Genomic DNA, 26,452 nt, shown 5'->3' on the forward strand with positions numbered 1-26,452 from the left:
TGGGTGGTTCAGTCAGTTAAACATCTGCCTTTGGCTCAAGTCATGATCCCAGGGTCCTGGGATCCAGCCCCGTGTCAGGCTCCCTGCCCAGTGGGGAGTCTGCTTCTCCCTCTGCCTCTGCCCCCGCCCCCCACCACTTGTGCACGCACACACACACTCTCTCTCTCTCTTAAATAAATAAAGAGAATCTTTTAAAAAATGTTGAATGGAGATCTTCAAGTTGAAATTAAAAGATACTAACAAGTAACATGAAAATATAAAACACAGTGGTATAGGCAAGTATACAGTCATATTCAGAATTCTTTAACACTGTAATATGATGGTGTGTTAACCACTTAACTCTAGTATAAAGGTTAAAGGTCAAAAGTATTAAAATAACTCTAACTATATATTTTTAATAAATACAAAATATAGAAAGAGGTAAACTGTGACATCAAACACAAAAATATGGGAAGGATTTTTTGCAAAAACACTAACTCAAGAAGGTATCTGCACCCACCCCCCATGTTCATAGCAGCATTATTTACAATAGCCAAGACATTGGACAAGACTTAGGAGACAACCTAAGTGTTCATCAATGGATGAATGGAAAAATAAGTTGTGATATATATAATATTATTCAGCCATAAAAAATGAGGAAATTTTACCATTTGCAACATCATGGATGGACCTTGGAGGCATTATGCTAAGTGAAATAAGTCAAACAGAGGTGGGTGAAATAGATGAAGGGGATTAAGAGGTCCAAACTTCCAGTTATAAGTCACAGAGATAAAAAGTACAGCATAGAGAATATAGTCCACAGTACTGTAATAATGTATGGTGACAGATGGTGAATACACTTATCATGGTGAGCACTGAGTGATGCATATAATTGTTAAATCACTATGTTGTACACCTGAAACTAATATAATGTATGTCAACTATATTTCAATAATAAAAAAGGAGAAGATACAACCATAAACATATATGCACCCAACATTGCAGCATCTAAATATATTAAGAAAATACTAACAGATCTGAAGGGGAAAATAGACAACAGTACAATAATAGCAGGGGACTTTAATACCTCACTTTCAACAATGGATAGATCATGCAGACAGAAAAACAATTAGAAAACTTTGAATTTGAACAATACTAAAGACCAAATGGACCTAAAAGATATATACAGAACATTCTATCCAACAACAGCAGAATATACATTCTTCTTAAGTGCACATGGAACATTCTCCAGCATATATTACATTATAGTCTTGGCAAATTTAAGAAGACTAAAATCATACAAAGTGTCTTTCCCAACTACAATGATATGAAACTAGAAGCCAATTACAGAAGGAAAACTGGAAAATTCACAAATATGTGGAAATTAAACAACACACTCCTGAACAATCAATGGATCAAAGAAAAACATCAAAGGGGAATTTTTAAAAATCTCACAACAAATGAAAATAAAAACACAATATATCAAAACTATGGGATGCAGCAAAAGCAGTTCTTAGAGGGAAGTAATAAATGCCTCCACTAAGGAAAAGAAATGAAAGTAATGACCTAACCTTACACCTTGAAAAACTAGAAAAGGAAGAACAAACTAAGCCCAAAAGTTGCAGAAGGAAGGAAAAACAGATCAGAGTAGAAACAAATGAAATAGAGACCAGAAAAATAATAGAAAAGAGCAACAAAATTAAGAACTAATTTTTTAAGAAGATTTTATTTATTTATTTGACAGAGAGAGACACAGCGAGAGAGGGAACACAAGCAGGGGCAGAGGGAGAGGGAAAAGCAGACTCCCTGCTGAGCAGGGACCCGGAAGTGGGACTTGATCCCAGGACCCTGGGACCATGACCTGAGCCAAAGGCAGACGCTTAATGACTGAGCCACCCAGGCGCCCCAAGAACTAGTTTTTTGAAAAGATAAAATTGACAAACCTTTAGCTACACTAACCAAGAGAAAGAGAAGATGCAAAAAAAGTAAATAAATAAAATCAGAAATGAAAGAGATGTTACAAATGATACCACAAAATATATAGGATCATAGAGACTACTATGAACAATTATATACCAACATTTGGATAACTTAGAAGAAATGGATAAATTCCTAGGAATGTACAACCTACCAAGAATGAATTTTGAAGAAATAGAAAATTCTGAACAGACCAACAATGAGTAAGGAGATTGAGTCAGTAATCAAAACCCTCCCAACAAAGAAAAGCCCAGGACTAGAAGGCTTCACTGGTAAATTCCAAAGAATTTAAAGTATTTAATTTAATAATTAAATATATTAACTTATTAAATTAAAATTATTAAATTAAATTAAGGAGTTAATGCCAATATTTCACAAACTCTTCAAAAATATAGGAGATAACATGTCTTAACTCATTCTTTTGCCAGTATTACCACAGTATCAAAACCAGACAAAGAGGGGTGCCTGGGTGGCTCAGCCGTTAAGCGTCTGCCTTCAGCTCAGGTCATGATCCTAGAGTCCTGGGATCGAGATCCGCATCGGGCTCCCTGCTCAGCCGGGAGTCTGCTTCTCCCTCTCCCACTCTCCCTGCTTGTGTTCCCTCTCTCGCTGTGTCTCTCTCTGTCAAATAAATAAAATCTTTAAAAAAAAAAAAGGTATCACAAGAAAATTACAAACCAATATCACTCATGAATATAGATGTTGTAAATCCTCAATGAAATACTATCAAGTTGAATCTAGCCACATATAAATGTACTGCATTCCATGAGCAGGTGGGATTTGCACCCAGGAATGCAATGTTGAGTAAACATACAAATACAACCAATGTAATTCATGGTATTAATAAAGAACAAAAACCAAACCATATGATCATCTCAATAGAAGCAGAGAAACCATTTGACAAAATTCAACACCCTTTTATATAATAAAAGAACTCAGCAAATGAAGAATAGAGAGGAATTTTCTAAACCTTATAAAGAACATCTACTAAATATCCACAGCTAACATCATATTTAATTCTGAAAGAATGAAAGCTCTCCCCCTGAGTTCAGGAACAAGAAAAAGATGTCCACTCTCCCTGTTTCCATTCACCATTGTACTGGAGGTTCTACTAGCCAAGATAATTTGCCAAGAAAATGAAATAAAAGGTATCCAGATTGGAAACAAAATAGTAAGAATATCTCTATTTGCCGATGGCATGATCTTGTATATAGATAATCAAAATAAATCCTCTATCTGAGGGGCACCTGGCAGTTGGTTAAGCCTCTGACTCTTGGTTTCGTCTCAGGTCGTAACCTCAGGGTCGTGAAATTAAATCCCGAGTCAGGCTCCATGCTGAGTGTGGAGTCTACTTGGGATTCTCTCTCCTCCCTCTGCCCCTCTCACTTGAGCTCTCTCTGTCTAATAAATAAATAAATCTTTTAAAAAACTATCTGAACTATTAAATAAGTTCAGCAAGGCTACAAGATACGAGATCAAAATACTAAAATCAGTTGTATTTCAAAACTGCTACAACTCAATAGCAAGGAAACAAATAACCTGATTTTTTAAAAAGGGCAAAGAGGAGCACCTGGGTGGTGCAGTCAGTTGAGCATCCGACTCTTAGTTTTGGCTTGGGTTGCGATCTCAGGGTCGTGGGATCAAGCCCTGTGTGGGGCTCCTTGCTCAGCATGGAGTCTGCTTAGGACCCTCTCTCCCTCTCCCTCTGCACCCACCCTGGCTCTCTCTCTCTAAAAATAACTAAATCTTAAAAAAATAAAATAAAAAATAAAAAAGGGCAAAGAAACTGAATTGACATTTCTTTGAAAGATATACAAATGGCCAAGAGGTATATGAAAACGTGCTCAAGATCACTAATCATTAGGGAAATGCAAATCAAAATTATAATGAAAGGGATGCCTCGGTGGCTCAGTCAGTACTTCTGAGTACTTCTAGCTGCCTTGGGTATAAAAGTGTAACATATATTCTATACCAATTATCCTTCTTTCTTAATAATAGAATCCCAGGGCACCTAGGTGGCTCAGTCGGTTAAGCGGTTGCCTTCAGCTTGGGTCGTGATTCCAGGGTCCTGGGATTGAGCCCCACATCAGGCTCCTTGCTCAGCGGGGTGCCTGCTTCTCCCTCTCCCACTCCCCCTGCTTGTGTTCTCACTCTCTGACAAATAAATAAATAAAATCTTTTAAAAAAATGATTATGAGATATCACCTCATACTTATCACAATAGCTATTATCAAAACAAACAAACAAAAACCGAAAGATAGCAAGTGTTGTCAAGGATATGGAGAGTAAAAAAAGAACCCTTGTAAAATGTTGGGAATGTAAATTGGTGCAACTACTATAAAAAACAGTATGGAGGTTCTTCAAAAACTTAAAAGTACAATTACTATATGATCCAGCAATCCCACTTCTGGGTATATATTTAGAGGAATTGAAATCAGGATCTTGAAGAGATATCTGCACTTCCATGTTCATTGCAGCATTATGCACCATAGCCAAGACATGGAAACAACCTAAGTGTCTACTGATGGACGAATTAATAAAGAAAATATGGTATATACATACATTGGAATATTTTTCAGCCTAAAAAACAAAGAAATTCTACCATTTGTGACAACATGGGTGAATGTAGAGGACATTATTCTATTTTTTTTTAAAGATTTTATTTATTTATTTGAGACAGAGAGAATGAGAGAGAGAGAGCACATGAGAGGGGGAGGGTCAGAGGGAGAAGCAGGCTTCCCACTGAGCAGGGAGCCTGATGCAGGACTCGATCCCGGGACTCCAGGATCATGACCTGAGCCGAAGGCAGTCGCTTAACCAACTGAGCCACCCAGGCGCCCTAGAGGACATTATTCTAAATAAAATAAGCCAGACACAGGACAAATACTACATGATACCACTTAAATGAATAATCTAAAATAGTCAAACTTGTAGAAGAAGAGAGTAGAATGGTATTGTGAAGGACTGAAGGGACTGGGAATAGGAGGGTAATATTCAAAGTGTACAAAGTTTTAGTAAAAAAAAAATCAGCTGTATTTCTATATACTTATAATGATCAATACAAAAATGAAATTAAGAAAACAATTCCATTTACAATGTACATTTACAATTTACATCAAAAAGAATAAAACAGGAATAAATTTAACAAAAGAAGTGCAAGACTTGTACACTAAAAACTACAAAACATTGTTGAAATTAAGTAAAGCAGACCTGAATAGATGGAAACACATCTGGTGTTCATGAACTGGAAGATTTAAAATTGTTAAGATAGCACTACTCCCCAAATTAATCTACAGTTTCAATGTGTTCTCTATCAAAATCCCAATTGCCTTTCTTTGCAGCCATTAAAAAGTTAATCCTAAACTTCATATGGAAATGCAAGGGACCCATAATAGCCAAAACAACATTGAAAAAGAAGAACAAAGTTGGACTATCCACACTTCTCAGTTTGAAAGCTTACCACAAAACTACACTAATCAAGACAGTGTGGTATTGACATGAGAACAGACATATAGATTATTAGAACAAAACTAAAGGTATAAACCCATACTTCTATAGCCAATTGATTTTTGACAAGGATGCCAAGACAATTCAATGGGGGGAATAATAGCCATTTTACTAAATGGTATTGGGACAAATGTATATCTTCACGCAAAAGAATAAATTTGTACCTGTAACTCACATCATATAAAATAATTAACTCAAAATGGATGAAAGATCTAAGCTAAGACTATAAAACTCTCAGAAAAAAACATTGATATAAATCTTCATGACCTTGGATTAGGCAACAATTTCTTAGACATGACACCTGAAGTACAAGCAACCAATGAAAAACTAGATAGGACTTATTCAAAGTTTAAAAATGGTGTGCATTGGGGTGCCTGGGGGGCTCAGTCGTGAAGCATCTGCCTTTAGCTGGGGTCGTGATCCCAGGGTTCTGGGGTCGAGCTCCACATCAGGCTCCCTGCTCAGCGGGGAGCCTGCTTCTCCCTCTCCCTCTGCCTGCCACTCCCCCTGCTTGTGCTCTCTCTTTGTCAAATGAATAAATAATACCTTTTTTTAAAAAAATGGTATGCATTGTGGGGTACCTGGGCGGCACAGTCGGTTAAGTGTCCGACTCTTGGCTTCAGCTCAGGTCATGATCTCAGGGTCCTGAGATCTAGTCCCATGTCCAGCTCTGTGCTAAACATGGAGTTTACTTGAGATTCTCTCCCTTTCCCTCTCCCTCCCTCTCTGCCCCTCTCCCACTTGTGCTCTCTCTCTCTAAAATAAATAAATAAAATCTTTAAAAATTGTGTGCATTGAAGGGCACTATCAAGAAAGTGCAAAGGCAACCAACTATTTTCAAATCATATATTTGATAAGCATCTCGTATTCAGAATATATAAAGAAGTCTTAACAACTCTACAACAAAAAGACTAACAACCCAGTTTTAAAAAATGGGCAAAGGACTCAAATGTGCATTTCTCCAAAAGATACACAATGGCCAACAAGACACAAAAAGATGCTCAACATCATTAGTCACTAGGTAAATGGAAATCAAAGCCACAATGAGATAACACCTCATACCCACTAGCATGGCTATAACTTTTTAAAAATGAAAAATAACAAGTGTTAGTGAGGATGTGGAAAACATGAAACTCTCATACATTGCTGATGGGAATGTAAAATGGTGAAGACACTTTGGGAAACAGTTTGGTAGTTCCTCAATTAGTTAAACATAGAATTACCATATGACCCTGTCATTGTATTCCTAGGTCTATACCCCAAAGAACTGAAACACAAGTATTCAAATAAAAATCTGAATGTTCACAGCCGCACTATTCACAATAGCCAAAGGTGAAAACAACTTGAATATCCATCAAATGATAAATGGATAATAAAAGGTGGTATATCCATACAAAGGAATATTATTCAGCCATAAAAAGGAATGACGTACTGATACATGTTGCATAACATTGAAATCATTATGCTAAGTGAAAGAAACCAGACACAAACAGCCACATATTGTATGATTCCATTTATATGAAATATCCAGCATAGGCAAATCCATAGAAAGAACACAGACTGGTGGTTTCCTGGAGCTGGGAGAAGACGGGGAAATGAGGAGCAATCACTTAATGGGTACATTCTGGGGAAAGTGATGAAAAGGTTCTGAAACTAGATATTGGTGATGGTTGTACAACATTGTAAATGTATTTAATGCTACTGAATTGTACACCTCAAAATGATTAAAATGGTAAATATTGTGTATATCTTACCAGGATAAGAAAAAGTAGTAAAATGTAAAACAAAGAGTTATCTTACCAAAACTAGCCTTAAAAAGTGCTTAATGAAACCTAATAATATAAAAGTACAAATTATAAAATGTTTAAGAAGTCAAAGTTAAACCTACTGGTGATAGAGTAAGACAAAATGTTACAAAAAATATTTAATGCTCATTAAGGTCAAGGAGAAATCTGAGACCTAGGTTAAAAAGAGCTAATGTAGTTGTTAGCCAACATCTACTCTTACGTAATGATTGTTAGGGGTAGAGTTTTTCAAGTGTAGATCCCAGCAAGATTTAATTATTGTCTGACCCCTTAGAACCTAAGTCACAGGCCAAGAAGCCTCAAGTTCTTGTCTTCAGCTCAATTCACTTCCAAATACAAGGGAAATGGCTCTTTGAAGTCTGGAAAAGCAGAAAACCGTAATTGTCCTCTAGTTCCCTGTTCAGCTCAATATACTCATTTTCCCTACTCTAGCTTTCTCTGCACTTGTAGAGGCTAAGTTGCAGAGGTCGAATTCTTACTTCCTTGTAGTGGGATAAATGTCCAGCAGGGAGAGATGGTAAATTATCCTAGATTCTGCAACAATAACATGGAATTCTAAACATGACTAAGAGTTTTTACACAGAATATATTAGAAACTGGGTTAAGTTTTTGAAATAAGCCTATTTTTTATCATTCTCACCTGAAATTAAATAAATTAATGTATATATTTTTAACAATGATCCACCTAAAAACATGAGAGCTTCCCAATTCTGTTTAAAATATCATTCCCTGGTTGTATCCTCTTTCAGGATAGAGGAAATTAACTAAACTGTTTTTTAGAAATCTATTGTGTCTTACTTGTTTAAATATAGCCATTATAGCTATATTATATATTTTATTCTTGGTAGAAAAATATGCCATGCCTCTATCATTGATCAAAAACTTTTCTTAAGATTATTTATTTATTTGAGAGAGAGAGAGAGAGAATATGAGTGGGGGGGGAGAGGCAGAGGGAGAAGCAGACTCCCCGCTGAGCAGGGAGCCTGATGTGGGGCTCGATCCCAGGACCCTGAGATCATGACCTGAGCTGAAGGCAGACGCTTAACTGACTGAGCCACCCAGGTGCCCTGATCAAAAACTTTTTAAAGAGAAATAATACTACAATGATTTTTTTTTAAAGATTTTACTTATTTATTTGACAGAGAGACAGCGAGAGAGGGAACACAAGCAGGGAGAGTGGGAGAGGGAGAAGCAGGCTCCCCACCAAGCAGGGAGCCCAATGCGGGGCTCGATCCCAGGACCCTGGGACCACGACCCGAGCCAAAGGCAGATGCCTAACGACTGAGCCACTCAGGCGCCCCATGACAGTAATTTTTACCCACATACAATCTCATAACCTACTTCTACTTATCTATCTGTATTTTAGAAAATTACTTCAGCATTATCTGTTTTCCTTGTTGACCCTTTTAAAATGTCTCAAATAAATATGTAAATCTGATATTTACCCCTAAAGATTCTTTTTTTTTTTTTTTTAAGATTTTTTATTTATTTGACAGAGAGACAGTGAGAGAGGGAACACAAGCAGGGGGAGTGGGAGAGGGAGAAGCACTCTTGGAGCAGGGAGCCCAATGTGAGGCTTGATCCCAGGACCCTGGGATCATGACCTGAGCCCAAGGCAGACGCTTAACGACTGAGCCACCCAGGCGCCCCACCCCTAAAGATTCTTAAAAATACTTGATAGTTGCATAATTCTCACATATAACTCTGTTTGTATATTCCTAATTTCCTAGACTGGAAGAGGACAAGGTATGAGATAGAAGAGAAGCAAATAATAATTTTATGACTATAATTTTTCTACATTTGTTATTATACAGTTAGGGTAATCATTATGCAAACATGATATATTAAAGATTACTTATCCTTTTCCAAAACAGATCTGAAACAGTCCTTACACGTTTTCTTAAACAACTTTGGTGGTATAACTTAGTAACATAAAATTCATCCATTTAAAATTACATAAAATTAAGTGGTTTTTGTTATATTTACAGAGTTAAGAACACACTTCCATCATCTTAAAAAGAAACCTCATAACCCATTAGCGGCCACTCCCTGTCTTAGTCTATTGGGGCTGCTAGAACAAAATACCATAGACTGGGTGGCATATAAACAACAGAAATTTACTTCTCGCAATTCTGGAGGCTGGGAAGTCCAAGATCAAGTTGCTGGCAGATTCAGTGTCTGGTGAGGGCCCACTTCCTGTTCATAGACAGCCATCTTCTTGTTATAACCTTACCGGATGAAAGAAGCAAGGGAGTCCTCTGGGGCCTCTTTTTATAAGGGGACTTATCCCACTCATAAGGGCACCATCCTCATGACCTAATCACCTCCTAAAAGCCCCATCTCCATGGGGTGCCTGGGTGCCTCAGTCATTAAGCGTCTGCCTTCAGCTCAGGTCATGTCCCCAGGGTCCTGGGATTGAGCCCCGTGTCGGGCTCCCTGCTCTGCAGAGAAGCCTGCTTCTCTCTCTCCCACTCCCCATGCTTGTGTTCCCTCTCTCGCTATGTCTCTATCAGTCAAATAAATAAATAAAATCTTTTAAAAAAAAGCCCCACCTTCAAATATCATCACATTGGAGATTAGGTTTCAGCATATGAACTTGGGAGGTGGGGGGACACAAAGGTTCAGTTTGTAGTATTAGCCATTATCTGCTTCCCTTTCCCCATCAACTCTATAGACAACCACTTTACTTTCTGTCTTTACAGATTTGCCTATCGTGGACATTTTCATATATATAGAACCATACAATATGTGCTCTTTTGTGACTGTCTTGTTTCACTTCACATAAATTTTTGGGGTTTTTCCATACTATAGTATGTATCACTTCTTCAATCCTTTTTTTTTTTGGCCAAACACTATTCCACTATATGGAAATAGTGCATTTTATTTATTCATTCATCAGTTGGACATTTGGGTTGATTCCTCTTTTGGCTATTATAAATAATGTTATTTGATAGCATTATGCATATGAACATTTGTGCACAAATTTTTGTGAGGACCTCCAACTTTCACTTCTTTTGGGTATATAGTCAGAAGTGGAATTAGTCATATAGTATCTGTTTAAAATTTTGAGGAACTGCCAAATTGTATCTCAAAGTGGCTACATCATTTATAGTCCAGTCAGCAATGTATGAGTGTTTCAATTTCTCCACATCCTCACTTGTTCTTTTATTATAGCCATCCTAATGGTTGCAAAGTGGTATCTCATTGTGGTTTTGATTTGAATTTACCTAATGACTAATGATGTTGAGCATCTTTTCATGTTATTATTATCCATTCACAGAATTTTCTGGGGAAAAATATCTGGAACTTTTGCCCATTTTTTAATTGGGTTGTCTTTTTATTATTGAGTCATGAGTTCTTTATATACTCTAGATACAAGACACTTCTCAGATATACGATTTGCAAATATTTCCTTCCATTCTGTGCATTTTCTGTTCACTTTCTTGGTGGTCTCATTTAAAGCACAAAGTTTCTAATGTTGATGAAGTTCATGAATTTTTCTTTAATGTTTTGCTTTTGTTATCATAACTACAAAATGACTAAAGGTCATGAAGATTTAGTTTTTGTCTAGCTTTACAGTTTTATTTTTATTTTTGCACGTGTGCACACACGAGAGAGAGAGAGAGAGAGAGAGAGAGCGCACAAGCAGGGGGAGGGGCAGAGGGAAGCTGACACCCCACTGAGCAGGGAGCCTGATGTGGGACTTGATGCCAGGACCCTGGGATCATGACCTGCGCCAAAGGTAGACGCTTAACCGACTGAGCCACCCAGGTGCCCTAGTTTTACAGTTATAGATATTAAATTTAAGTTTTTGATCCATCTTTATTAATTTTTGTACATGATGGGATATAGGGGTCCAACCAGATTCTTTTGCACGTGGATATCCAGTTGTCTGGCACCACTTCCTGAAAAGACTATTCTTTTCCCATTAACTGTCTCAGCATCCTTGTTGGAAATCAAACGGACCTTACATGAATGGGTTTACTTCTGGACCCTGAATTCCATTCCATCGATCTACGTGTATCCTTATGCTAGTACAACACTGTCTTGTTTAGTGTAGCCTTGTGGCAAAGTCTGAAATAGAGAAATGTGAGGCCTCCAACTTTGTTCTTTTTCAATATTATTTTGTTCGTGGCCTATTTCCATTTGAACTTCAGAACCAGCTTGTCAACTTCTGCAAAAATGCCAGCTAGGGTTTTGATAGGGCTTGCACTGAAACTGTAGATCAGTCTGGGGAGTATTGTTATCTTAACAATATTCAGTCTTCTGATCTATGAACATGGGAGGTCTTTGCAATTTATTATATGTATTTTTAAACAGATTTTTTAAAAGATTTTGAAAGAGAGAGAGTGAGAGAGAGCACACGAGCAGCAGGGAGGGGCAGAGGGAGGGAGAAGCAGACTCCCCGCTGAGCAGGGAGCCCGATGTGGAACTCCATCCCAGGACCCTGGGATCATGACCTGAGCCGAAGGCAGACGCTTAACCGACTGAGCCACCCAGGCACCCTTAAACAGTTTTGATATGAGGTACTACATTGATGTTAAACCAACCTTGCATGACTGGGATAGATCCCAGTTGGTCATGGAGTATAATGCTTTTCATGTGGCTGGATTTGATTTGCCTTTTTTTTTTTTAAAGATTTTATTTGAGAGACAGAGAGCGAGCACAAGCAACGGGAGCGGAAGAGGGAGAAGCAGGCTCCCCGCCAAGCAGAGAGCTCGATGCAGGGCTCAATCCCAAGACCCTGGGATCATGACCTGAGCCCAAGGCAGACGCCCAACCAACTAGCCACCCAGGCACTCCTGGATTTGATTTGCTAGTATTTCCTTGAACTTAATGAATGTGTAGATTGTTTTCAACAAATTTGGCACATTATCAGCCATTATTTATTCAAATATTTTTTCTGTCCCTTTGTTTCCTCCTCCAGTATACCCATTATGAGTGTGTTTGTGTGCTTAATGGTGTACCACTTTCCCTGAGGTTCTGTTCATTTTTCTTCACCCTTTTTAAGTCCAGAATTTTCATTTGGAGTGTGTATGGATTCTATCCTTCACTGGTATTTTTTTTTAATTTAATTTTATTATGTTATGTTAGTCACCATACATCATTAGTTTTTGATGTGGTATTTTCTTTTTCATGTCATTATCATCATATATTCTTTTAATTACTTAAACATGGTTGAAGCTCTTTAGATGTATTTATAATAGCTGCTTTGAAGTCCTTGTCCACCAAGTTCAACATCTGATGCCCTCAAAGGAAATTTCTACTTTTTTTCCTGTGTATGGGTCACATGTTCCTGTTCCTTTGCCTCTCATAACTGAACAGTTCAGATAATATATTATAGCAGCTCTGGATACTGATTGTCCCTGCTCTGGGGTTTATTGCTGTTGTTTAGTAACTTGGCTACACTAAGTCTGTGAAGTCTGTTTCTCCACAGTATGCAGCCTTTACTTTTCCTGTTTGGATTTTTTCTTGCTTTTATCTTTAAACCTGGCATCCTAAGGGTCATCCCTGGGTCGTTACAGTTTAGCAGTCAGTCACTGATTGATCCGAGTTGTACTGAAGCCCCTGAGCCAGTAAGGTTTTCATTTTTTGCTGTGTGATCTGCGTGGTTTGGAGACTGCTTTCACATTACAGGGAGTTTACAAGTTTGTTCCACATTTAGCCAAGGACTAATAGCAAAGCAGTTTCCTCTCCAGTTGCTCCTAAAAGTGTGGCCTTAGGTAAGAGCACATTATTCTATATCATCAGGCCTCCTTTGCTGTCTCTTTCTGATCTCCCTGTTAAATTTCTGATCTGCCTCCATTGGTATCATACTATGCTTTTGGCCCCCAGTAACTGTTAGCTGATTTTTATTTTGAACAATTCCTTGGAGGCATAAATTGCTCCACTATCTAAAAAAAGTCAGGCCCCTCAGGCCAGGGCCAGCATGTTACCAGTCTTTGAGGTTTTCTCTGACCCCTCCCTTGCAGAACCTCTGTATTATAGAACAGTATCTGGGAGGAGCTGCCACTTGGTTTCCAAGCCTCCCAGAATACCTCTCCTGAAACAGAGTTGGGTGAATGGGTGTAGCCTCTACTTCAGATGTTACAGCCTACTACTACTATTACTGAATTCTGTAGATTTTGAATAAATGGTTCTCAATTTGTTGTAAATCCTTTTATTATTCTCCAGAGACTGAATGATTAGTCTAATTTTGACCAATTAGATAATTCTCTGGGGAGTTCCAATGAACTCTTCACATTGCCATCCAGAAAACCTCCCCATTTTAATTTTCAACTGACTGCAGAAACTGGTGATCATGTTTGCAAATTTAACCTAGCTACAAAGCTGATTGTAAATAGAAAAATGATTTCTAATTTTTTAAAGCTAAAAGTACTATCTAATTTTAAAAATTATATACTATCTTCTCTCTCATTACCTCAGGTAACAGAAAATTGTCTACAAATAGATACAAGGGGAAAGTAAAGCATATAAAAATTGCAGTCTTGTTCAATTTCATGTGATATTAACTGCGTTATTGTATCCAGGGCTGGAATACTCATAAATGATCTGGATGTCAAGTTTTTGAATAAATGCTTATTCATATATTCAGCACTTTTTCCAGAAAGGCTCACGCAACTCTGTTCAATCAGAAGGTAAAGTATAGAAAAATGCGTACTACTTCAGTAAGCTACTACCTTCTGGGACAGTCTTCAATTACATTCTATTGTTATACTTTGAATTGATATACTTCAAAGGTAGGAAAAACTTTTATATCTTTTTTCCCCCTTTATGGCTTTTCAATGAAATTTCACAGATTTTCTATCATTTTATATACCAAACCTTTGAAAGATAGACATTAGAATCTAAATTTTACCAAAGAGGGAATCAAGAGGCAAAGTACTTAAGTGTCTTCCAAGGTCACACAATTCATTAATGATAAACCTAGAACTAGAAGCAATGAAAGGACTCCTTAATATCAAGCCTTCAACTCTGTGCAGCAAATAAGCTAATATTCTTCCTTGAAAGTTGAAAAAATTTGCTTTCCTGTTACATACTTAAAAGTGGACTTTAATTCACAGGTACTTGTTATGCTCCTTGGGAAGACATCCTTTTCTGAGTTATTATAAAAATAAAGCATTGATGATTCAGGTCAACAATATATTCTGTTAAACATTGTTGGTCATTGTCTTAGATCAGGCAGCTATAACAAAATACCATAGACCGAGTGGGTTAAAAAACAAATTTATTTCTCACAGTTTTAGAGGCTGGAAGTCCAAAGATCAGGGTGCCAACATGGATAGGTTCTGGTGAGAGCCCTCTTTCTAGCTTGTACATGGCTACCTTCTTGCTGTATTCTCACATGGTGGAGAGAAAGATCAGTACCTCTCTTGTCTCTTCCTATAAAGGTACTAATCCCAATGATGAAGGCTCCACCCTCATGACCTAATTACCTCCCAAAGGCCCCACCTCCAAATACAATTAGGGGTCAATACATTAGGGGTCAGGGCTTAAATGTCTGAATTTGGGAGAAATAAACATTCAGTCCATAGCATCCATCTTTATAAAAAACAATGTTTTTATATGACAAAAAGTCTTTCTATATTAAAAAAATGAAGTACAAAGTTATATCAACTGAAAAGAGATTTTAAAAATACCAATTTTATTTTCTTTTTTAAAGATATATTTATGTGAGAGAGAGAGTACAATTGGGGGGAGGGGCAGGGGGGAGAGGGAGGAACAGAGGGAGAGGGAGAAGTAGAAAAGCAGACTCCCAGCTAAGCCCTCCCTGAGGCAGGGCTCAATCTCACAACCCTGAGATCATGACCTGAGCCAAAATCAAGAGTCAGATGCTCAACCGACCGAGCCACCCAGGTGCCCCAATATAATATCAATTTTAGAGAATAATTTTTCTTATTTCTAGTAAACCATTGAGTGATATAAAATGTATCTGATATAAAGAGAGAATGTCTGCAAACAACAGAAATTTTATGTGAGACACCACAGACTTCTCTACTTTTCTTTCCAGATCATCCTCAAGACCAAGAGGAAGAAGTTATGATGAAAAGAAAAATAAAATGGTTAGAAATCTTTTTTTTAAAGATTTTATTTATTTATTTGAGAGAGGGGAAGAGTACAGAGGGAGTGAGAAGCAGACTCCCCGCTGAGCAGAGAGCCCGACTGGGACTCGATCCCAGGACCCTGAGATCACAACCCAAGCCGAAGGCAGCTGCTTAGCAGACTGAGCCACCCAGGGACTCCAAAATGTTAGAAATCTAACAGCAACTTAGTATTGAACATTATTAAGTCAATATTTATAATGTCAACAATTTTACATAAATACTAGGTAAAGAAAGTATTCTTTCTGTACAGTTGGGATAATAAATCAAATTTTCTGTTTTTCTTTTCTAGGCAATGTTTGCTCTACAGTTAAATAGCTATTCTTATTTAAATCTTTTTTTTTTCTTTGCCATGAACATTCTTCAAAAAAGAGTTTTCAAATAACTAGATGTGGCTTATTTGCACATCTAATCTTAAGTGGGTTAAAAAACTGGATCAAGAGAAGAATATGAACAGAAAAGATACCCAGGAAATCACTACCGAACAAAAAGACAAACCTAAGGGAAAAATATTTTTTTCCTGGAACAAAAACTTAGGTTTAGAAATTTCTTCCATGACTGGAAGATTGTTAGGGATTAAATTTCATGAAAAATAATTAAATCCCTTCTCACAAATGAAAGTTCCACTTGATCTTAACGACCAAGATATGTTCTGAATAACAATATGGAAAGTTATTTGGACTGCAAACTTAAAAACAAAAGAGAACTCTCTAAGTGAGAAAGGTTATCTATTGGGGACACTATCACATTTACTTGAAAGCAGCTAAAACTTTTTTACCCAGGTATACAGGCAACATTCCACCACCAATAAATACTCCCTCTCTTGTTCTAAACACTTTTTTCACTTGGCTTCCAGCACAACAACCAGTCTCCTCACTTTTCTTCTAGCCACTGGTGGGTCTTAGCCTTTTGCTGGTTCCTCCTTTTCTCTTCTACTTCTTTTTTTTTTTTTTTTAATTCTTCTACTTCTTAATGCTGGCTTACACCACAGGGCTCAGTCCTTTGCTGTCTTTATCTTCTTTTTTCTAGCTGCACTAAGTGATCCCATACAATGTCATGGCTATTCACTAATGATGCCCAAATTAATTTTGCCAGTCCCAACGTGTACCCTGAACTCTAGACCTGGATATCCACCTGCCTACTCAGCATCTCCAACCTAACATGGCCAAAACAGAACTTCTGAGTCCACACTCCTCCAAATCTGTTCCTCCTCCAGGATGCCTCATTTCTGCATTCCAGAACTCACCCAGTTGCTCAGTCAAAAACCTAGGAGTCACCCGTTACTCCTCTTTTCCCCTCTCTTCATATCCAAGCTAACAGCAGATCCTATCTTCTCTACCTTTAAGGTAGAGCCTAAATCCAATATCTAATCACCTCCCCATCATCTACCACACTAGTCTAAGACTCTTGTCTGGAACTCTAATAACTTAACTGGTCTCTCTACTTTAACCCTTAATCTTCTTCAGTCTAACCTTCAAACTACAGCTCCATACAGTAAATCAAAGTATATCACTCTGCTCTCAATCCTTCTAATAGCTTCCTATTATACATTATACATTATAAGGGCCTTCATGAACTACTCTCTGGTTTCTCTCCTATTTCATTTTTTACCACTCCTCTCCTTTAATTACTGTATTGTAACCTTACTGGCCTCTCTGCTATTACTCAAATGGGCTAACTAAGTTAACATTTTTAAGCCTTTCACAACTTGCCTTTACCTCTGCCCAGAATGCTCTTTCCCCAAATATTCACATGGCTCATACACTTATTTCATTAGGGTTTCTGCATAGGTCACCTCCTCAAACAGGCCTTAAAGTAGCAACCCTCTCAATATTCTGCCCCTATTCCTTGCTTCTTCTTTATAGCACCTCATACTATATTTTTGCTTATATATTTATTGTCTGCCTTCTCCAAAGGGATGTAGTAAATTCTACAAAAGCAGTACTTTGTATTGGTCACAGTTACACAGCCAGCACACAAAAGAGTATCTGCCACATAGTAAGCTAGATAAATATGTATTGAATCAAAAAATGAATGGGATTCTAGTCTGAACACTACCTAATAATACAGAGTTTTGTTTTGCTTTAAAGGAAAAAAAAAACCCACAAGGAATGTGCCCTTAAAAACAAAAGTAAACTTAGCTTAATTTCTCTCAAATGATATGAATTTTATTAAAAGGGGGAAAAGTTACTCAATAGTAGTGAGGCTGAATTTTCAGCAAGATATTCTAGCTATTATAATTTTTTTTTTAAAGCTTCAGAATTATCGCTGAAAATAAAGTCTGTTTATTTGGGCCTGACCACTTAAAAATGGGATATATATAACATACACATACACACACAAAATAGTATAGTTTTGTGAAATCAAACTGGAATAAATAGGAACATTTTAGATTATCCCACAATCCTTTCCACTTCCTTCTCTTATCAAATTGCTACCAGTGAAGGCCCAGGAAGCTACCAACTAGTTAGAGTTAGAAAAAAAAAAAAGAAATGTTATATCCTGTTAACTTGATGCTGACATTGTTGTTCACAATAAGGAAAATGGCAATATTCCCAGAGGTTTCAGAGGCAGGGCACTTTGCAAGAGTATGTCTGTGGCTTAAATGCCACTATATATTACCTGCTCTCTTCCATCAATGCAACTTACAGTCCACAAGAATGTGAAATATCCTGTCACATAACAGATGTATCTATGTATAATTCGGTGGAAGGCAGAGCCTGATGATGAAGTCATTTTTTACTAGTGGGCTAAAGAATTTAGATCCTGAAAAATAAAGTTAGCCACACTGAGGCTCTCCTGGACAATGCACAGAAGGCCAGTCCAGGTACTCCCTGAGGATGGCAGTCTGTTGATGAAAAGATTATGGAAACTCAAGTTGAACCACTTGGCCTCTCTAGCAACAAGGAAAAGAATTTAGTCCGGTATGGTCAGTTCGTTTCAGTCAAAATTCACTTAATGCTGATGCTGTGGTTTATGCTCTCTGATCAGGGGACAGAAGAATGATGAATACTACTTCTTATGAAAAGTTTCAAGCCTTGTAACCCCTCTGAAAATAAATAGTCCAAATACCAGTTCCATTTCTTTCCCTGCAGGCACAAAAAAGGGAAAATTACTTATCAAATATTTACTATGCTTATTCTCTACCTCCTCTTCTTTCCCTAGGAAAAGTTCCCAGTGTCCTGAGTGCACATACCAAGAGTTAGCTCAGAGGGGCCAAGTTCCTAACTGGAACTCAGGCACTAGAGTAACATCCAAACCAGAAAGTACCCAAAATTTAAGGGCTAAACATTCCTTTGATTATACTGGCAAAAAATTTTAGCTGTTCAACTGAACAAGTACTATGAAATGGAAATGGGTCATCATCCACATGCTCTAGAAATTTAACATCTAAAATAGATAACATGGGAGCAGACATTATTAGATTACTGCCTACATTAAATATCTACACAGCAGAGTTTCTATAATAACGAGACAACTGTGCTAGGTTTTGTTAAATCAGCCTCATTACAGTCACACTTTGAATACATGCAACTGTACTATAAAATGAGACAATGCACAGATAAAAGAGCAAGAGTCAAACTGTGAATAGTTATATCTTAGAGAAGACTGTAGAGGATATGTGCCAATAAATTCACATAAAAGTCACCGGAAATAACTCAGGAGGCAAACATTTCACTTTGCCTTTGTGGAGGCAGCAGGCTTAAGACTGGGAGAAAAGGAAAAGTATAAATTTTTTGATGAAATGAAGCTATAGTAAATCCCTGAACATGATGAAAATAAATTTATTTACCCGAATAGAGCTCATGCTTACTGTCCTTTCTTCTGGCCATTCCTTAAAAAAAAAAAAAGGGGGGGGGGGAAATAAGAGATGAAAATATTTGGTTAGCAAAAATTACCAGAAAATTAGGACGTCTCTTCACTGCCTGATTCATTTGCTACATTTTATTCCTACTACCACTCTTGCATTCCTTTTGAGTAAACACTCACTATAACCTTCCATATTTCTCCCTAATTTGGAGTCCTACTCTTCTGAATTAGTTTTCTACTCAAGAGCTGTAGATAATTATGTTTTTTCACACAGTATCTTCTGTGCCAGACTGTTGGCAATGCAACATTTCTTAAAAGAACTAAAAGATACCAGTGTTGGGGTCCCAATTACATAAACCTAACCTACTTTTGGCTCCTGCTTCAAGGAAAGTCCATAACATGTATGGTACACTGCTTTCCTGCCCTCTTTCTCTAAGACATTTGGTTTTTGGGGCTTAAAAGAGTGTTCCAATATTTTCTCCAAGTTTTTTCCCCAACCTGCTGACAACCATCTTGCAAGGTCTGATTCTGGTAATCTGCCTGGGCACACTCAAAAACAGCAAATGACAACTATATTTTCATTGCTGCCTGGCTGACATCAATTACAAGATGAATCCTGATCTCTGAGAAGCTAAAAAGTAAAAAGAACATGTGTTTTTACTGATTATATATTCTATATTTATTTCTCTAGTTTCAACTTCTCTCCTGAACTCCAAGCCCAGCTTCAAACTGCCTATACTTACACTTCTTGGATGTCTAATAGGCATCTCAAACTTATATAGGTCAAAACAGAACTTGAGTCTCAGCTTGCCCTCCCCCCAAACCAAAATAACCTCTCCTGTTCTTTCACCAGTATTCCTCTCATTAATACATGGAACCACCATCAACCCAGTTGCTCAATTAAAAAAACTCAAAGTCCTTTTCTTTTTCTCATTCCCACTTTTTTTTAAATTAATTTCAGAGGTAGAATTTAGTGATTCATCAGTTGCATACAACATCCAGTGCTCATTACATCAAGTGTCCTCCTTAATGCCCATCACCCAGTTACCCCAGCCCCCACCCACCTCCCCTCCAGCAACCCTCAGTTTGTTTCCTAGAGTTCAGCATCTCTTATAGTTTGCCTCTCACTTCTAATGAAGCCATTCATCAAGTCCGGTCTGTTCTACCTCTGCAATATATCTCAAATCAGTCCACTTCCATCCATTTCTACTACCACCATATGTATACAAATCTCTACCAGTATCTCTTGTCTAGACTCTATCAAGAGCCTCCTAATTGGTGCCCCTGCAGCCACTCGGGCCTCTTATAACTCTATGCTCCACAAAAAAAGCCAAAATGATCTCTATTAAACATAAACTTGGACCATACTATGACTTTGCTTTAAAAATTTTCAATCATTTCCCATGGCACTCCCAAGAGATCTGTAAGAGAGATAGCCCCTGAATCTCTGCCATCTTATTTCACTCCATTCTCACTCTTGTTCCTTAAGCTATAAGCCATACTGGCCTTCCTTGTTTCCTTGAACCCCTTGAGCCACTATTCCCACCACCTGGAATGCTCTTATTCCAGCTATTCCTAGGCTGGCTTATTCTCATCTTTTAGAAGAAATCTTAGACCAAATGCCACCTCCTCAAAAAGCCTTTCTTGAACACCCATTCCTGACAACTCCCCAGTCACTCTTTCTCTTACCCCACCCTGTTTATGTCCTTCATAGCATTTCTCAAAATTCAAAATTATCATGTTTACTTATTTCATAACTTATTTACTATTTGTTCTTATTTGAATATAAACTCCATTTGGGCAGAGATGGTGTCTGTCTTCTCAGGTACTATATTCCCAGTGTGAGCATAGTGAACACAAAATAAATATCTGTTGAATGAACAAAGAAGCAACTACTGATTCAAAGGTAATTATAATAAAATCTAGAGCTTCAGAATTTCCTGAAATGTAGGTTCTACAAATGTTCAAAATATTTTGACTCATTAACTAAGTGGAGCTCTTTGATACTGAGAATGGATTGGCCAAATTAAATTTACTAAATTATCTCTAAAAAGCGGACTAGTTTGAAATATTTACAATGTTAAAATTCCATAAAATAAAAATGTGAGCATTAAATCATACTGCCATGGTATCAGAGGTAATTTTTACCATCTTGAAGGTAAGATACTTAGTGAGCAGTTAGTTGGCGACAAGGGCTCAAAAGGCACTCTTGTAAAACACAACTTGACATTAAAAACCTAGTATTTTCAGAACCATATAGAAACATCATCAGTTATAACAATGGCAGTTTTACATTTTGCCAAATGTGCTCTATACTACTAGAATTTAAACCTTTCAGTCAGCACCAACCTTCCTTAAACATTTTAAAAACTGTTTTCTGATTTAAAAGAATATATCAGTCAATTCCTGATCCTCCAAAATGAGCTTGCTTACCTATGTTCAAGTTGATAATATTTACTACTTTAGAGACTGAGTCTTCTAACACACACACAGTCTAGAAGAAAAAATTATTTCACTTATGAAAATCAATCCTACCCTACCTATAATTCATTACAAGTTTCACCAAATAACTGGATGCAACCATGTTGACAGGGTATGGAGAAACCAACAAACCATTCATTGTTAGCAGTAATGTAAATTTGTATAACTTCTACTAAAAGCTAAAATCTGGTTTTTTTAAGATTTTTATTTATTTGAGAGGGAGGAGGAGAGAGAGCGAGCATGAGCAGGGGGAGGGACAGGGGGGTGGAGAAGCAGACTCCCACTGAGCAGGGAGTCTGACATGGGGCTTGATCCCAGGACCCCGGGATCATGACCCAAGCCAAAGGCAGACGCTTAACCGACTGAGCCACCCAGGTGCCCCTAAAACCTAAAATTTAATGATACCCAACAAAATAAAAAAGATATACACTATGAAAACAATTCCATTTAGAGCAATTTTATCCACAGACACACTTATATATGTATGAAATGATGTATATGGTTTATGAATATTCACTAGAGTATAATTTCATAAAAGAACTAGAAACAACTTAAATGTTCAGCTTACATGCTTAACTTTAATATGGATTCATATGATGGAATACTATGGAGACATCAAAAAGAATGAGGCAGCCTTTACATACAAAAATGAAACAAAAGCCTAGATATTAAGTCAAAAATTCAAGAGGCAGAAAAGTAAATATAGTATATAGTGTTGTAAAGATTATTTACACAGAAATATGCAGTATGTCTCTAGAAGGATATTCAAGAAACTGAATGTGGTTGCTTTATGATAAAAAGTGTCCACATAGAGGTCCACTTCCAGGATGAGATCATGAGTTCTGTGGACCCACTCCCCAGAAAATGAGAAAATTTGGCAAAGACTATTTTTAAAAACCCAGCATTTAAAGTCTCTGAAGGAAGATCTCAATTCAATAATCTAACCTACTGCCTTAAGAAACTAGAAACAGAAAAGCAAACTAAAGCCAAAGTAAGAAGAAAGTACAGGTGACCTCTGAATTACATGTGGTTGGGGTGCCAACCCTGGTGCAGTCAAAAATCTGTGTACAACTTTGGCTCCCCAAAAACTTAGCTAACTGACAGCCTGTTGACCATAAGCCTGGCCAATAACATAAACAATCGATTAGCACATATTTTATATGTATTATATACTGTATTCTTACAATAGAGTAAGCTAGAGAAAAGAAAATGTTACCAAAATTCAAAATTTAGTTAGAATGGCTAAAATTAAAAAGACAGGAAACAACAAATGTTGGTGCAGATGCAGAGAAAGGGGACCCCTCTTACACTGTGGGTGGGAATGCAAGCTGGTACAGCCACTCTGGGAAACAGTATGGAGGCTCCTCAGGAGGTTAAAAATAGAGCTACCCTACGACAAAGCAATTGCACTACTGGGTATTTACCCCAAAGATACAGATGTAGTGAAAAGAAAGAGCACATTATGTGATGAGCACTGGGTATTATACGCAACTGATGAATTACTGAACACTACATCTGAAACTAATGATGTACTATATGTTGGCTAATTGAATTTAAATTAAAAAAATGTTATGAAAATCATAAGGAAAATACATTTACAGTACTATACTGTATTAAAAAAAAATCTGCATGAAGTGGACTCATGCAGTTCAAACCTGTGTTGTACAAGGGTCAATCATAAATAATAATGATTAGAGCAAGAAATAAATGAAATGAAGAATAGAAAAACAGGAACACCTGGGTGGCTCAGTTGGTTAATCATCAGCCTTCAGCTCAGGTCATGATCCCAGGGTCCTGGGATCGAGCCCCGCATCGGGGTCCCTACTCAGGAGGAAGCCTGCTTCTCCTTCTCCCACTCCCCCTGCTTGTGTTCCCTCTCTCGCTGTGCCTGTCTCTGTCAAATAAATAAATAAAATATTTTTAAAAACCCTAAAAATAAGACTTAAAACTATAAAATCCCTTGAAGAAAACAGGAGAAAAGCTTTATGACTCGGACTGTGCAATGATTTCTTGGATATGACACCAAAAACACAGGAAACAAAAGCAAAAACAGAAAAAAAAAAAAAAAAAACAAGACTACCTTAAACTTAAAATCTTCTACACATCAACGGATATAATTAACAGAATGAAAAGGCAATCTATGGAATGGGGGAGAATATTTGTAAATCACTTATCTGATAAGGGGTAATTATCAAGACTTTTTATTTAAAGATTTTATTTATTTATTCATGAGAGACAGAGAGAGAGAGACACAGAGAGAGAGAGAGACAGAGAGAGAGAGACAGAGAGACAGAGAGGCAGAGAGGCAGAAGGAGAAGCAGGCTCCCCGTGGAGCAGGGAGCCTGATGCAGGACTCAATCCCAGGACCCTGGGATCATGACCTGAGCCGAAGGCAGACGCTTAACCAACTGAGCCACCCAGGTGCCCCAAGACTTTTTATATAAAGAACTCCTACAACTCGGGCGCCTGGATGGCTCAGTTGGTTAAGCGACTGCCTTCAGCTCAGGTCATGATCCCGGGGTCCTGGGATCGAGTCCCACATCGGGCTCCCGGCTCAGCGGGGAGCCTGCTTCTCCCTCTGATTCTCTCCTCTCTCATGCTGTTTCTCGCTCGCTCTCTGATAAATAAATAACATCTTTAAAAAAAAAAAAAAAAAAAAAAAAAACTCCTACAACTCAACAACAAAAAAAACGAATAACCTGATTTGAAAAAAATGGGCTAAGGACTTGAATAGACATTCTCCAAAGATATACACATGACCAATGAGCACATGAGAAGATGCTCTACATCACTAATCATTAGGGAAATGAGAATCAAAACCATGAGATACCACCTCACATCCACAGGATGGCTATTAAAAAAAAAAAAAACAACAGAAAATAAGAAGTGCTGGTGAGGACATGGAGAAATTGGAACCCCTTTGTCCTGCTGATATGAATATAAACTCAATATGGGAACACTTATAGAAAACAGTACAAGTGTTTCTTCAAAAAAGTATAAATAGAATTACCATATGATTCAGCAATTCTACTCCTGGGTATATAACCAAAAGAACTGAAAGCAAGGACTTGAACAGATAATTCTATACCCATATTCATAGCAGCATTATTTTCAAGAACCAAAAATGAGAAGTAATCCAAGTATCCATCAAAAGATAAAACAGACATGGGTGGACTTAGAGGGTATTATGCTAAATGAAATAAATCAGACTTAGAAAAACAAATACCGGGGCGCCTGGGTGGCTCAGTTGGTTAGGCGACTGCCTTCGGCTCGGGTCGTGATCCCGGAGTCCCGGGATCGAGTCCCGCGTTGGGCTCCCTGCTCAGCGGGGAGTCTGCTTCTCCCTCTGACCCTCCTCCCTCTCGTGCTCTCTGTCTCTCATTCTCTCTCTCGCAAATAAATAAAATCTTTAAAAAAAAAAAAAAGAAAAGAAAAACAAATACCATATGATTTCACTCATGTGGTATCTAAAAAACCAAACAAATGAATAAACAAACAAAAAGCAGAATTAGATCTATAAATACAGAGAACTGATGGCTGCCAGAGGGAAGAGGGTAAGGCAGATAAGCAAAATGAGTGGTGGGGAGCTGGGATATACAGGCTTCCAGTTATGAAATGAATGAATCACGGAAATAAAAGGTACAGCATAGGGAATATAATCAATGATATTGTAATAGCATTGTATGGTGACACATGGTAGCTACACTTGTGATGAACATAGCATAATGTATAGAGAAGTTGAATCACTATGTTGTACAACTGAAACTAATGTAACGTGTGTCAACTATACTAAAATGAAAAAAATTAAATAAAAAGGGATTGAGATTTAAAAAAAGGACGAGCAGATAAACAGAATGTCGTATACACATACAGTGGAATATTATTCAGCCTTAAAAAAGGAAGGATATTTGTACACATGCTATATTAGGGATGAACCCTGAAGACATGCTAAGTGAAGTAAGCTATTTACAAAAGGACAAACACTGTATGATTCCACTTATATGAGGTACTTAGAGTAGACTCAAACTCAGACTAAAAATAGGATGAAGGCTACAAAGGGCTATGGGGAGGAGGGAATAGGGAGTTATTGTTTAATAGAGTTTCAGTTTTACAAGATGAAAAGAGTTCTGAGGATGGACAGTAGTAATGGTAGCACAACAACGTAAATGTATTTAATGTCATTAGATGGTAAATTTTATGTTATGTGTATTTAATTACAATTACAAAAAATTAAATAGAGAAGCAATGAAACGAAACTGGTTCTTTGAAAAGGTCAGCAATATTGACAAACTAGCTAGGCTAAATACACACAAAAAAAGAGAGAAAATTCAAATCATAAAATCAGGAATGAAAGGGGGAAATCACTACCAACTTTACAGAAATAAAAGTATCATAAGGTACATCAATAAATTAGATAAAGTATATGAAACGGACAAATTCTAGATAAACAACTAAATGTTGAGCATGACCCAAGAAGAAACAGAACAGCTGAAAAGAACTATAACAAAAGGTTGAACAGAAATTTAAAATCTTCCCACTAATAAAAGCCCATGACCAGATGGCTTCACTGGTAAAATCAATCAGATATTTAAAGAAGAATTAATGCCAATCCTTCACAAACTTTTCCAAACAGTAGGAGAAAGAATACTTCCTAACTTATTCTAAGAGGCCAGAATTAACCGGAAACCAAAACCAGACAAAGACATACAAGGAAAAATCAATATCCCTTATCATCCACAAGCTATCGAGAAACCAAATCTGGCAACATCTAAAAGGGATTGTTCTCCATGA

General features: G+C 37.4%; 1 protein-coding gene across 2 annotated transcripts in view; it reads right to left on the bottom strand.

Moving 5' to 3' along the window:
* Positions 1–17,435: 17,435 nt before the first annotated feature.
* CENPI (centromere protein I) overlaps positions 17,436–26,452 on the bottom strand; it is a 61,121-nt gene continuing 52,104 nt past the window's right edge. Inside the window, exons 19-20 of one of the 2 annotated variants that reach the window (XM_021695369.1) lie at positions 19,164–19,205; positions 17,436–18,459 (exon numbers count right to left, since the gene is read on the bottom strand). In XM_021695369.1, the coding sequence (XP_021551044.1) occupies positions 18,358–18,459; positions 19,164–19,205 (144 nt within the window). In that variant the 3' untranslated portion in view covers positions 17,436–18,357. The remainder of the gene's footprint in view (positions 18,460–19,163; positions 19,206–26,452) is intronic. The other variant, XM_021695442.1, reaches the window with a different exon arrangement.

This window comes from Neomonachus schauinslandi, chromosome X, assembly GCF_002201575.2.
Source record: "Neomonachus schauinslandi chromosome X, ASM220157v2, whole genome shotgun sequence".
In the NCBI taxonomy this organism is placed as follows: Eukaryota; Metazoa; Chordata; class Mammalia; order Carnivora; family Phocidae; genus Neomonachus; species Neomonachus schauinslandi.